At 43.1% G+C, this 15,542-nt stretch overlaps 1 protein-coding gene across 1 annotated transcript in view; it reads right to left on the minus strand.

Annotated features, from left to right (window-relative positions):
* The window catches only part of CIB4 (calcium and integrin binding family member 4), a 47,230-nt gene that overhangs the window by 7,452 nt on the left and 24,236 nt on the right, over positions 1–15,542 (minus strand). The window contains exon 4 of the mRNA XM_060117856.1: positions 2,876–3,017. Within this exon, the coding sequence (XP_059973839.1) occupies positions 2,876–3,017 (142 nt within the window). The remainder of the gene's footprint in view (positions 1–2,875; positions 3,018–15,542) is intronic.

Below are 15,542 nucleotides of genomic sequence, written 5' to 3' on the forward strand. Positions count from 1 at the left end.
GACTCTTAACCCAAGATACTGTGAGATTATAAATACGTGTCATCTAAAGCCACTAAGTTTGTAGTGATTTATTACACAGCGATGGAAAACTAATGTACTGCTGCTCTTCATCTGTTGTCTTTAAAATATTTTATTTTATTTTATTTTATTTATTGTTGGCTGTGTTGGGTCTTCATTGCTGCACGCGGGCTTTCTCTAGTTGCGGCAAGCAGGGGCTACTCTTCATTGCAGTGCACAGGCTTCTCACTGCGGTGGCTTCTCTTGTTGCAGAGCACGGGCTCTAGGCACACAGGCTTCAGTAGTTGTGGCTCACAGGCTCTAGAACGCAGGCTCAGTAGTTGTGGCGCATGGGCTTAGTTGCTCCACAGCATGTGGGATCTTCCTGGACCATGGCTTGAACCCGTGTCCCCTGCATTGGCAGGCAGATTCTTATCCACTGCGTCACCAAGGAAGCCCCCATCTGATGCCTTTTACACAGGTAAATTCCTGTTACTTACAACCTGAAGAGAGCACGTAGCCTGGGCCAGCATTTTCCACTCAGAAGAGCTGCTCCATCCAGAACAGTACTGACAGAAGACAGAAGAGGCTAGAGGTAGCACAGCATGTGCTCTGTGGTGGAAGGCCTGACAGAGGGTAGCACAGCTCATGAACCAGAACTCCTTGAATACCTTGGAAACTCCCTGGGGACTCCCAGAAATACGTGGGGTAAACAAGGAGGAAGACTAGTGGATGGGGGTGGGGACTACTAAGCCAACTGAATTTGGGTATGTGATTTCGCTTGTACTTACCCTGCTTGATGTTCATTGTAAATGTGTGTCATCAGATTTAGGACATTTGGGGCCATTATTTCTTCAAATATCTTTTCTGCCCTGTTGATTCTCTCCTCTCCTTCTGAGACTCCAGTTAAATATATGTTAGAACTTCCTGTTGTCCAGCATGTCCCTCAGGCTCTGTTCCTTTTTTCTCTTCATATTTTTTTCTCTGTGTTCTTCAGATTGGATTATATTTCTATTGATCTCTACCTTCAGGTTTACTGACTCTTTCCTCTGTCATCTTGATTCTCCTGCTAAGCCCAACCAGCAGATTTTTATTTCAGATATTTTATTTTTGAGTTCTGTATTTTCCATTTGATTCTTTCTTATAGTTTCTATTTTCCTGCTGAGAATTCCTATCTTTCCATTCATCAGGAGCATATTTTCTCTTACAACATTGGGCATGATTATAATAACTGTTCAAAGATACTTATCAGCTAATTCCAACATCTGGGATGTTGGAATCAGTCCCCATTCTTGAGAATAAATCATTAAAAAAATTTAATATATTGAATAATTTTGGATTGTATCTTAGTCATTATAAATGCTCTATGTGGAAACTCTGGATTCTGTTATATTCTTCCAAAGAGTGCTGAATTTTTGATTCTACTGGGCAACTGATTGGACTTAAACTGCAAACCCTGTCACACAGGAACCTTGTTAAAATGCAGTGGCAGCTCAAATCTCCATTCAGTTCTTTTATCCTTACCTGAGTTGCTTTGAGTCTGCCCTGGTATATATGGTTCAGAGGTCAGAATGAGATTTGTTCATAGTTTTTACACAAAATTTGGCTCCCTTCTTCTGGATTTCTTTCATGGACTCTCCCCTCTTTTCATTTTTGAGGGGAAAAGTGCCCCAAACTCTCTGATTCTTCAAGTCAGAAAGAGATCAGGGTTTCTATCAGTCCATGATGCCACTTACTGAAGCTCACCTTCAGGCTAAAAAAGTAAAAAACTAAAAGGGGGAGAATCATTCAGTACCATTTCCTTTTTTCAAGTGTCAACTCTGCTTCTGGTAGCTTTCTAGTGTCATCAGGTAGTTGATATTTATATTTTGTTTAGAGTTTATAGTAGCTATCTGCAGAAGTGACAGTATGATAGGAGCTTACTCAGCTATTCTCAGCAGGGGAACCTGTGATTTCATTTGAGTTTACTGAATACTAAGCTTGAGAACATATCAGATACAAAAATATCATTAAGCCCTTTTTACAGATGGGAACACTGAGCTCTCATAGGTCCATCTGGTTTAAAAGCCCTCCATCCCATTCTATCCAACTCCACTTGGATGAGGCAGGAATAGGATGGTGTCCACCATGTGGAGGCAGAGGGGGAGCTGACAGGAAAAGAAGGCAGGTGAGATGCCAGACTATACAAACCTTAATGTACAAGTCCTTTGGGCCAAGGATTTGTCATGAGGAGCTTGAAGCCTTGCATGTGGTCTGTTTGAAGGCTTTGTTTCTTTCCTTTTTGTCCCTTTTGAGAATTTCAGGGATCCTGGATGTGCTAAGTGTTCGTGAGGAAGGGTTTGTGAAACTACTGAAGAGCAGAACTTTAGCGGAGCCTTGTGGCTCCCAGACAAGATCAGAAACAAAAAATGTCATAGGACCTCAGAGATGATCTCAACCCCCTCATTTTTAAGATGAGGAAACTGAGGCCCTAAAAATTAAAATGATTTTTCCAAGATTTCTTAGCTATTTAGTGGCTGAACTAGTTTCAGTGTTTAAATCTCTTAACTTCTTCAAAATAAACATAACTCCTTCATACCCATATATAGTCCTCTCTTTCTCTCTCTCTCTTTCTGGCCTGCCCACACTACGGTCATGAAATATCAACACCGATGACTCCATTTGCCTCTGATGGCATGGAGGGGAAGTCATCAATCCATGACAGTAGTACTCCTCAACCGTTAAAAAAAATCTACAGCACTTGAGAAGCATAGTGCCCATAAATACTCAAGTAAACCCCAGTTAACATCATCACATCAATGCATTGACGTCGATGGATTCCAGTTGCGGTATTTATTCTATGGCAATTGTCCCACCACTCAATCCCCACAGCACCCACCGTAAATGCGGAAGGCATACTCAATCTTCAGGCTGGGGCAGGCCTGCTCGCTAAACACAGATGCCATGCCCAGCACACCCTTGAAGGAGAACACGTCATTGTGGGAGAACACTCTGCAGATTCGGTCTCTGAAAGGGTTGACCTGTGGGTGGGGAGGAGGAGAAAGAGGAGGGAGGCTTATCAATGTCAAGTTCATGCCTCCCTGGGTCTTGTTAATCTATCAGAAGCACAGTGTCCTGAGTTTGAGAAGAGAACAATAACAACAACCTAAATATTGGAGTAGATGTTGGGTCAATAAGCCAGGACCACGGACACGATGGAGGGTACCTGGGCTGAAGGACCAGTTAACATCACTCTCCCCACTGTCCTCTCCTCCTGCACGTACATTCCACAGGCTCATTGTTTGGTTGTTATTCTTTTTTATGCTTATTAATTTTGTATGTAAAATTTGGGAAATACCCCCCCAAAGTATTAAAAATGGGATAAGAATTGTTTATAATTCACTCTCCAGGGTTACCTACTATCAACATATTGATGTAGAAGTCAGACAAACCCAGGTTTCAGTGCTGGCTTCACTATTTACTAGTGACTATTTTACATAAACGCCAGAGCCTAAGATTTCTCATCTACAAGATAGGGTGGGATAATACTATACCTACTTAATAGGTTTGTTGTGAGGATTAAATAGGATAGGTTTAAAATTGCACAATGACTAATAAATAACACTCAACAGATGGTAGCTGTAAGTTGTTATATAACGTCTACAGATATTATAATTTGTACAGCAATTTTCATTTTTAAACCAACTAGTTCTCAAATTCGAGTCCCAAATGAGTAAGGGTCATGTGAATTTAGAAACTCTGATTCCCCTCAACTGGGCCTGGCCAGGGTCATTCATGAGCAGGCCCTTCTGAGCTGGTACCACAAGGTTCTAAGCAAACAACCCAGCCACTTCTCAACCCGTTCAGAGGCAGCTCACTAAGGCCACCTTGCTACTCTCCATCCAGGCCCCAGGAATGGGCAGGGGGGGTGGGCTGTGGGTTAGAAGGGAGGGGCAGATCTAATGAGAGTTAAAGTCACAGAACAAGCTTGGCAATATTTAAAAGTAGCAGCATCCTTTGGCATCCTCGTCCTCCTGCTTTCTGTGTCTCTAATCCACCCCGACCTGCTAAGACTCCTTGGTCCGCAATTGCTCAGGGGCCCAGCCCGTGCCTGCTCTAAACTCACCCTGCCTGCTGGCAGGCCTTACCAGATCCCAGCTCTGTTCTGGTGTTCCAAAATGACCCCTGATCCCTCACTTCTCACCAACAAAAATTCCTTTTCCTTAGATGCATCTCAGCTAAGGAAGCTATTTGATTCTGCGAATTCACACAGCAGTTCCTCAGTATTCCAAATTTTTAGTTAGTTGAAACAAATCTTTAGTTGATTTTTCTAGTCCCCTTTCACTGACAAGGTATTTCTTCAAGGCTCCAGGCTTCATGCAAAAGGATTAGTTCCACTGCACACACGGCCCTATCATCTCCCTCACTAAACCCCGTCCCCAGCCTCTCTGAGCCCCTGTCCTTGTCTATCACTCCTTAGGGCTGCCCTAGCTTCAGCCAGCGCTTCATTCTCTGGTTTTGATGTCTCCATTTTGGGGTCATGAAAATTTCTCTTTCATTTCTTTTGAACTCAGCTACAATGTTAAAATCTATGGTTTAATTGTATTTGGTATTCCTATATATTTGAGAAGGGAGAGAGGACATTCTGAACCACCTCACGTGGCTGTGTAGTTCTCAAACCTTAGTGAGCATACAAGTTATCTGAGATCCTTCTTAAAAACATGAATTGTAACTCCCACCCTCAGAGATCCTGATTCAGAAGGTCTGGGGTGTAACCCAGTGTTATGGATTGAATTGTGGCTCCCCCCAAATTTATATGTTGAAGTCCTGATCCCCAGGGCCTCAGAATGTGACCTCATTTGGAAATAGGGTCTCTGTAGACGTGATTAGTTAAGATGAGGGTATATGAAGTAGGGCGGGCCCTGCATCCAATATGAATGGTGTCCTTATAAAAGGGGAAATTTAGATACAGAGACATGCACTCAGGGAGAACACCACGTGAAGATGAAGGCAGAGATCGGGGTGACACGTGTACAAGCCAAGGAATGCCAAAGATTGCCAGAAAACTACCAGAAGCTAGGAGACAGGCATGGAAAAGATTCCTCCTCACAGCCCTCAGAAGGAACCAACCCTGCAGACACCTTGATCTCAGGCTTCCAGCCTCCAGAACTGTGAGACAGTAAATTTCTGTTGTTTAATCTACATAGTTGTGATACTTTGTTATGGCAGCCTTAGTAAACCAGTACACCTAGGAATCTTCACTGTAGATAAGATTCTCAGGTGACAGGATTAATCCCATATATATCTATATATACACATATATGTTTGAGGAGTGGCCAGAGTCTGGGAGAATCCAGGCTGCCCCGTTATATCTTCCAGACCAGCTCTTATCTCCTCCATCTTTTAACCTCCACCTCTCCTAGAAAAGCTTGGTTTGCCTGCTTCAGATGAATCCTGCTAAGGGCAGTCTTCTGTGATGTGTTCCACCTAGCTAAGTGCCTTTACAAATAACTTTGCCAAATTTTAACTAAATTAACGCTCACAAGTGGATAGGTGGCTTACCAAGATTCCTGCAAGGAAACCACAATTGAAGACAATGCTCATAATGCATATGCAAGTGAACAAGAAAATGTCAGGGCAGATCCCTCTCCTGCTTAAAATGTGAGTTCTTCTCTATCAGGTGAAACAATGAGAATTCAATCAGACATAATGAGAAGTCCCAGCTCCAGTTCTCTTTTCCTGCACTCAGACAGGTGCAAGGCTGGTCAACAAGCTCACTGCCTAAGCGTCTATCCAACCACTGAACGAGATACCAACCTTCCCTTCTCTCGGGGCGGCCCCACTACTTGGCTTTGTTGGGAGTGATGGGGGGAGGGGAGAATAATTACCAGGAAATCAATTCATTCCCCCTTAGACCCATGTCATGTGACTGTTATCCACCTGTGCGTGCGCACGCGCTCACACACACACACACACACACACACACACACACACACCTTGTTTCACAGAGATTGTAGAACCTGCCGGTAGCAAGAACAGTACATGAACAGAACATGGTGACCACAGATTCTGTTGGAAGATGCAGAGAAAATCCTGCTGAAGGTGTACAGAAATATGCATTAGAGCAAAATTCACACTGTGGAAAATTTGCTAAATAGTTGAAGAAACGTACAGCTGTTTCTAACATGGTTTCCCTAGATTCTGTTTCAATAATGAAACACAGGAAGAACCACATTTCTGTGAGTCACTAAAGGAAAGAGGCAATGTGGACTGAACAGTACATTACTTCCTTAATAAAGACACCATTTATGGGAAAATTTGTCTGAGTGTAATCACTGATGGAGTGGCTGCTTCCTGATGAAAATGGATTCTGGGTAGGGTGCAAGGATGTTGATACATGTATAACTACTCCCTGCAGCATTTCCTTCAGGCTACTGTAGTGAAGAACTTAGATCCAGAAGTACACGAGTGCTATAGGATGCATTGATGTGATTTGCTTTTTTTTTTTAAGAGTTTAAAATATAGTAAAACTTATAAAATGATTTGTAATCAGAAAGAAAGTGACTATGAAAATCTTTTGAACCACACAGAGGTTTGCTGCTTATCTACTGCCAGAGCACTTAAAATAGCCATCAAACATAAAGAGGATTTATTCTTGTACAAAAAGACGAGAGTTCTAAATTTGCTGAGCTTTTTATGATGACAAGTGGCCATTGACAGTTTGCTACTTCAGAGATATCCACCAAAATATGAATTCAAATTCTGTCTCTTCAAGGTAAAGGTGACTTATTTTAACAGTGAGTGAGAAAGTATTTGCTTTTCCAAAGAAACTCATGCTTTGGAGAGAATGTTTTGAAAATGAGATTTTTGTTGCTGAAAACATGTGATCTCACCTATAAAGATGCTTCTATCTGCACACCTGGAAAATATTAGAAACAGATTTTTCTAATCTGTTTGAAAATTGTCCAAATGAAGAGTGGATTTTGAGTCCATTTGTTAAAAATATAAAAACGCAATGATTTCCAATTATCTTGTAGGAGCCGCTGACTAATGTAATGGAAGATGGACATCTGCTAGCTTAATTTCAATCAAAAGCCTTTAATTGGTGGATGGGATTGAAAATAAGTACCATAATTTAATATAGCAAATGATATATCTCTTCTCTTTGTATCAACTACAACTGCCATTGAAAACAAACAGCTAGACCAGATTTCTAAACGGCTCTATCTCAAAGGGCTAAAGCAAGATTTCAAAGAGAAATGAAGCATATCCAATCATATTGCTTTCCCTGACACTGTTGTTATTAATTATAAGCAAACAATAAAATTGTGAAAGGAGGAAATTTTGTTATATAAAATAAAGGAGAATTTATGTAAAAAATATTTTATGTAATCTTTAATTTTAACTTTTTATTTTGCATGTTTATTTCATAACATATTAGTATTGTAGTAAAGGTATAGAGTTTATAAGTGAATATATGTATATTATGGGTGCATGCTCCATATTTTTTTATTGCTGGGAATGCATGATCAAAAATGTCTGGAGGTTTCTGATCTAGACTAACCCCCTCATGTCACAGATGTGGAAATGAGGACCTGGGTGGGGGGCTGACTTGCCCAAGGTCATTCAGCAAGCGAGTGGGAGCCCAGGACCCAGGTCTTCTGAACCTGCCTGGTACTGTACCCACCTCAGTGCCTTGCGCCACATAACTATCAAAAGAGAAAGGTGGGGGCTTCCCTGGTGGCGCAGTGGTTGAGAGTCTGCCTGCCGATGCAGGGGACACGGGTTCGTCCCCCTGTCCGGGAAGATTCCACATGCCGCGAAGCGGCTGGGCCCGTGAGCCATGGCCGCTGAGCCTGCGCTTCCGGAGCCTGTGCTCCGCAACGGGAGAGGCCACAACAGTGAGAGGCCTGCGAACCACAAAAAAAAGAAAAAAAAAAAAAAAAAAAAGAGAAAGGTGGTGATGAGGCCAAGCATATGACCTGGAAAACCTTTTTTGACAAGAAGTGCAAAAATGGAGCCCAGATTGAAGTCAAAGAAGTGGCCCCTGGCCTCTGAGAGCTCTAGGATGACAGGAGCAAACGCTGAAGGAGGGAGAAGCCCAGAGGGGAAGGGGAAGGCAGCATGGGGCCATCAGGCTGGGGAATGGTGGAGGAACCAGACTGAGGAGCAGGGCAGGTATTGGCTGCAGGGCGAGGGCCAGAGCTGTGTCCGGGCCCTGGAGGCTGCGGTGACCGGTATAGTTCTCTGTGAGGCCCGGCGGGCACCTGCCAGGAGAGTGTCCCAAGCCTGTCTCTGGTCCAACAATGGCAAGTTCCCTCCCCCCAGGTTTCCTGCGGCTCACTTCCCAGAGGGAGGTCCCAAGGCGCAGACTGCCCGTGTGACCAGGCCTCCCTGGCACACATGCAGCTCCCTGAAGAGGGCTGCTGATGGTGTTGCAGGGAGAGTTTCTAAGGGCCCAGGGGAGGCTGCCTCTGTGCCTCTCCCATCTCTCCACCCGGAACCAAGTGCCAGCTCAGCCAGAGTCCTCCGGTCCAGCCCAGCCACCAGCAGACAGAAGAACAGCTGGAAAGAGGCAGGAAAGGGAGCACAGTTCCAGTTTACAGGATTCCAGAGTTTTGTTGCTATTACTTTAATAATCTGAAGTCTGAACCAATAAAATTTGGGACCCATCCAGAGAGTTATAGTCTGCGTAAAATTTCACACTCATTTAGAAGTCGTCAATCCTCCAGAGGAGGAGGATGACAATTGACAAACTAACACTTCCGTTTCAAGAATAACATATACCCTAGCGTGAAGGTGTTCTGAACAAGGGAATATAAACATGTCAGTATAGAAACTTATACAGGTAACGGTAGTGCAATCCCCATCTAGGCATGACAAAACTAAAGAAGGCGAAAATAAGCCCCAAATACTGGGGATGTTTTTGGAAACACAAACTACAGTTTGTAAATAAAAAGATTTCAGTCCCTGCCAAAACAACTAAGTTTTTTCAAAAAGGTCTTCTCAAAGTTATTAAACAAGAGATTTGATCTGAAGATGAAAGTCAGAGGGAAAATATCTGGACTTAGCTTAAAAACATCTCCTCACAATTTCTCCAGCAAGTGCATAGTCAAAAAGAGCTCTTTACAGTTGCCGGACAAAATTCACACAAAAATATGCTAGCGATGTCATTTTTCATTTAATTTTTTAAGTAGTTTAATTTTTAAGATCTCATTTTTTAAAAAAAGGATCAAACAGTATTTATTATTTCATTTAATATTTCTCACTGTTAATTAAACTTTCTTAATTTTTAGTGTTTGGTTTTTTGAATAATGCTTTACTTTTTGCTCATTTTGTCTGCGACCAACTCTTTTAAAAATTAATTAATGTTCATATTTTTAAAATTGTAAACAGATGTAAAGCATCTGTCGAGGAAATGAGTGGATGAAGGTATCTGTACATGAGGCCAGCCCCTCCTAGGTCTTGAGCAGAGCCCTCTAGGTTACTGGAGCAGACTCTCACTGGGAGAAGTCCTGCCTGAAAGAACCCTCATAGTTGTGAAAAATTGGGTGAGCAGACCCCGTGTCCTGGAAGAAGGGTGTAACAAAATCCTTTTAGCACCTTTAAAAACTTCCCTCAGATACGTCATATTTTTGGATTGGAAGGCTCAATATCATTAAGATGTTGCTTCTTCCCAAATTTACCTGCAGAGTTAATGCGGTTCTAGTTAAAGTCTTCCAGCTGATGCTTCTGTGGAAATTGACAAGCTGATTCTAAACTTTGTATGGAAATACAAAGGGTCAAGAACAGCCAAGACAATCCTAAAGAAGAGGAACAAAGGCTGAAGTACTTATACTACTAGATATCAAGACCTTGCTAAAGCTTTCATAATCAATACAGTGTGGTACTGGTGCAAAGATAGACCAATGGCCTAATAGAAATTCCAGAAAGAGACCCATATGTACATGGCTGCCTGATGTATGACAAAGATCACATTGCAGTGGAATAGGGGAAAGGAGAGTTTTTTCAATAAGTGGTGTTGGGTTTAGTGTGTATCCATACAGGGAAGAAAGGAATCTTGATTCCTATCTCACACCATAACGCAAAAATCAATCCCAAGATTGATCACAGATCCAAAGTGGAAAACCAATAACAGAACTTTTAGATGAAAGCATAGGACAATACCTTCATAACCTTGAGGCAAAGATATTTTAACAATACACAAAAAGCCCTAATTATGAGAGAAAAATTTCGTAAATTGGAATATATTTAAATTGAGAAGTTATGTTGTTCAAAAGACATCATTATGAGAGTCAAAAGGCAAGCCACGGGCTTCCCTGGTGGCGCAGTGGTTGAGAGTCCGCCTGCCGATGCAGGGGACACGGGTTCGTGCCCCGATCCCGGAAGATCCCACATGCCGCGGAGCGGCTGGGCCCGCGAGCCATGGCCGCGGAGCCTGTGTGTCCGGAGCCTGTGCTCCGCAACGGGAGAGGCCACAGCAGTGAGAGGCCCGCGTACAGCAAAAAAAAAAAAAAAAAAAAAAAAAAAAAAGGCAAGCCACAACAATCAGTATGTACTTCAGCAGGTGAAAGGATAACAAACACTGGCACATCCATACAACGGAATACTTCTCAGCAGTAAGTAAATTCATGCAACCATGTGGATGATACTTAAATATATTTTGCCAAGTAAAAGAAGTCAGGTCCAAGACTATCTATTGTATGAGCCCATTTGTATCACATTCTGGAAAATGCAAAACTATAAGGATGGGGCTTCCCTAGTGGCGTAGTGGTTGAGAGTCCGCCTGTCGATGCAGGGGACACGGGTTCGTGCCCCGGTCCGGGAAGATCCCACATGCCGCGGAGCGGCTGGGCCCGTGAACCATGGCCGCTGAGCCTGCACGTCTGTTGCTCCTCAACGAGAGAGGCCACAGCAGTGAGAGGCCCGCGTACCAAAAAAAAAAAACAACTATAAGGATGGAAAGCAGCTGGGTGGTTGCCAACAGCTGGAGGAGGGGGACAGAGTTAATTACAAAGAAGCCTCTCAAGGAAATGTTTAGGGTGATGGAACTGTTTTGTACCGTGGAGCTGTGATGACAGATCCACACCTCTATGAATTTGTTTAAACCCATAGAACCATACACCACAATGAGTGAAATTTACTGGATGCAAATTAAAAAATTAAAAATTTAAAAAACCCAGTGAACCCAGGATGAAATGCAGACCATGACAAATAAAAGTAACTATATACAAATATATGACAAAACCTTCCTGAAAGGAATTGGGAAGGAGGAACTGACCAAGTAACACTGTTTTGACCAGGTACTGTAAATCTAAAGACAACAAGAACCATAAGCCAACACTGTACTCTAGTTGGCAAATTTGTTTCTCACAGGGGTATGGGCTAGCAATTCTGAAGCCACATGGATAGTGAGGTTGAACAAATAGGTAAATAAATAACAGATTATAGGAGCCAAGTTTCTTATTGTCACACTAAAAAAGTTACAAATAAGCAAGAGAGGGAGTGCTAGATTAGTCAGAGACATCAGTAGGAACTCATGGGTGTCTAGATAGATGGATAGAAGGATAGATATAGAAATAAATATTGGTGTTTAGCGTACATGGGTTACCATATACACATATATTTTCTAGCTCTGTGCACTAAGTGACTTTATAGTGGTGAAACCTGGAAACATCACCGTAACTAAGTGATGAAAGTTAACATCACTGGTAATTGATTGGATTGATATTATGTGTCCCCTGAAACGATGTGATGAGAAATGTACGTCACTTCTGTGGCATTGGTTGCATAAATCCATAACCCCAGACTAAGCAAGAGAACACATCTGAAAGACACAAATTGAGGGAGGTTCTACAAAAATACCTGGCCAGTACTCTCCAAAAAATCATGAAAGACAAGACGGAGGAACTGCCACAGATCAGAAGAGACTAAGGAGACAGGAAGACTAAATGTAATGTAGGATCCTAGAGTGGATACTGGAGCAGATAAAAGATAAATGTAAGAAAACTGGTGAAATCCAACTAAAGTTTGTAACTTAGTAGTGTTCCACCAATTTTAATTTATGATTAGTTTTTCTTTAAATTAATTAATTAATATATATATATATATATATTTGGCTGTGTTGGGTCTTCGTTTCTGTGCGAGGGCTTTCTCTAGTTGCAGCAAGTGGGGCCACTCTTCATCGCAGTGCGCGGGCCTCTCACTATCGCGGCCTCTCTTGTTGCAGAACACAGGCTCCAGACGCGCAGGTTCAGTAGTTGTGGCTCACGGGCCTAGTTGCTCCGCGGCATGTGGGTCTTCCCAGACCAGGGCTCAAACCCGTGTCCCCTGCACTGGCAGGCAGATTCTCAACCGCTGTGCCACCAGGGAAGCCCCTATGATTCGTTTTGATAAGTGTCCCATGGTTACATAAGAAAGGTATACAGTATTTGCCTTAATAAATCTTGAAAGCAAGCCTTGAAAGGATTAAACTCATCTCAAGTAACAAGACTGCGGGCCTCCCTGGTGGTGCAAGTGGTTGAGAGTCCGCCTGCCGATGCAGGGGATACGGGTTCGTGCCCCGGTCTGGGAGGATCCCATATGCCGCGGAGCGGCTGGGCCCGTGGGCCATGGCCGCTGAGCCTGCGCGTCCGGAGCCTGCGCGTCCGGAGCCTGTGCTCTGCAGCGGGGGAGGCCACAACAGTGAGAGGCCCGCATACCGCAAAAAAAAAAAAAAGAAAAAGAAAAAAAGTAACAAGACTGCATCCAAGAACAAAACTCGATAACATTTAAATGGATACAATATTAAACACCTAGCAATATGAAATTTACAATGTTCAGATTCCAATAAAAAATCACCAGTCATGCAAAAAAGTAGAAATATAAGATCCACAACCTGTAGAAAAATCAATGAATAAAAACAGATCCAGAAATGACACTAATGATAGAATAGGCAGGTGCAAATATTAAAACAACAATCATAAATATGCTACATATATTCCAGAAGGTAGAGGAAAGCATGATGAGGAAAAATGATAAATCCATAGATTCAAGAAGCTCGACAGAACCCAAGCAGAAGAAACTTGAAGAAAACTACACCACAACAGCGTAATCAAATTGCCAAAAACCGGCAATAAAGAGAAATATACTGGGGGGTGGTGTGGGAGGACACATACATATAGAGGAACAAAGATAAAAATGACTCGGGCTTCCCTGGTGGCACAGTGGTTAAGAATCCGCCTGTCAATGCAGGGGACACGGGTTCGAGCCCTGGTCCAGGAAGATCCCACATGCCGCAGAGCAACAAAGCCCGTGCGCCACAACTACTGAAGCCCGTTGTGCCACAACTACTGAGCCCACGCGCCTAGAGTCGTGCTCCGCAACAAGAGAAGCCACCACAATGAGAAGCCCGTGCACCACAACAAAGAGTAGCCCCCACTAGCTGCAACTAGAGAAAGCCCCCGCGCAGCAATAAAGAGCCAACGCAGCCAAAAAAAAAAAGACTCTAGATTTGTTGTCAGAAACTAAGCAAGTCAGAAGACATGGAGTGATACTCTCAGAGAGAAAGAAAAAAGGCTCTCATCCAATTATCCTATACCAAGCAAAAATATCTTTCAAACCTAAGGACAAAGGACTTTCTTCTTCCCCCAGACAAACAAAAGCTTAGAGAATTCATCAGCAGAAGACCAGAGCTACAAAAAATATTAAAAGAAGTCCTTCAGGGAGAAGAAAATACCAGAAGAAACTTGGATCTGCACGAAGGAATGAAGAACACCAGAAGTGATAAATATCTAAGTAAATATAAAAGATCTTTTTCTCATTTTAAACTCTTTTCAAAGAGACAAATCCACTTACATAGCTGGAAGTTTCAACATCCCTCTGTCAGTAACTGATAGAACGATAGACAAAAAAATCATTAAGAATATAAAAGACTTGAAAAGACTATCAACCAACTTGACTACTTGACATTTGATAGAACACTTCACCCAGCACAGTAGTACCCACATTTTTTTCAAATGCACTTGGAACATTTACCAAGATAGACCATATTCTGGGTCTTACAGCAAGTCTCAATAAAGTTAAGAGGATTTAAATCACACAAAATATGCTCTGACCACAACAACATTAAATTAGAAATCAATATCAATAAATTAGAAAATCAATAAATCAAAATCAATAAATGAGAAAGATATCTTGGAAACACTCAAAGTCAAAGAGATCACAAGGGAAATTAGAAAATAATTTGAACTAAATAAAAATGAAAACACAACCTATCAAAATTTGTGGTATTCAGTGAAAGCAGTGTGTACAGGACAATGAACAGCAGTAAGTGCTTCTATTAAAAAAGAAAGGACTTAAATGTTTATTTAAAAAAAAAAAAGGCCCTTATCCAATGGTGGGCGTTGGTCAATGGGGGAAAAGAGAGAGGGTCAGGAATTCCAGGTCTATCATCTGGTGGATGATGGAGCCCGTTGTAATCCTGTGCTACCTGGGAAGTGGCTGCCCCTTAGGAAATGGATGAGCTTGTCACCTGGAGCAGTGGCTTGGAAGCCACAGGTAGATGGAGCTTCTGGGCTGAACTGGAAGTCTTCTCTTCCTTCAACCCTGTTGCCCAGGAGGAATTCCTAGTTCTGGGTCTGAACTGAGTCACCCTTCAGCACTAGAGTAACTCTACCAGAAGGTGGCAGTATTGAGTTGGAGTCATGCAGTCAGTTCTCAAACCCAAAGTGAGTGAGCACCTACTGTGTGCAAGGTGTTGAGTTAGGCTGTGACTATCTCACAGGCAGGTGGCAGGATAGATATTATCATTACGTTTTACAAAGAGAGGACACTAAAGCCCAGAGAAGGAGGACTCAAGTTCCTAAGTCAGTGCTTTGTCTACAGTACTACTCTTAACTGCACTGGGTATGCAATTTTTTCCCAAGAAAAGTTCTCAAAATCGCGTTCTTGCACATGCAGAGCAGGCAGGGTTTGAGGCATTACCCTGAGTCCCATGCCCATGCCAGTTGGCAGTTGCTCAGAGGACAACCAGCATAACTGAAGGATGTGGCTTCCTCAGCTACGGATGAGACACAGGCTCGTGGCCTGAATTTTAAGCCATTGTAGCAAATGCATAGGTGAGTTACTGTGTGCCAGGAACTGACCCAGGTCCCGGGGCCCCCAAAATGCTGGAGACGCCACCTCTGTCTTCCACGGGACACAGGCTAGGCACTTTAAAAAGTCTCTGCAAACACAGACAGGGGAGGAGAAGGTCTGAATCAAGTCCAAGCAGAGTGAAAGGACAAGAGCTAGGACAAGCTAGCGTTGCTGGGCGGTAGAACCAACAAGGGGCCGGGAGGAGAAACCAGCCAGGAGACAGAGACAGAGCAGGAGCCAAGGCCAGACCAGGCAGGGAGTGACGTGGTGCGACCATGGGAGATGCTGTGGGCTGGGGCTGGATGGGTGGGTGGGCAGGGAACAGGGCAAAGCAGCAGGGCCTCCCCTTCCTTCTCCACATGCCCCCCAGCTGTCTCTTCCTCTTCCAGGCTGCCCTGGGGTCACCTAGTTGGATAAAAATATTAAGTAGGGGAGGGCAACAGTGAGGT

The sequence above is a fragment of the Mesoplodon densirostris genome, chromosome 14 (assembly GCF_025265405.1).
Source record: "Mesoplodon densirostris isolate mMesDen1 chromosome 14, mMesDen1 primary haplotype, whole genome shotgun sequence".
Lineage (NCBI taxonomy): Eukaryota > Metazoa > Chordata > Mammalia > Artiodactyla > Ziphiidae > Mesoplodon > Mesoplodon densirostris.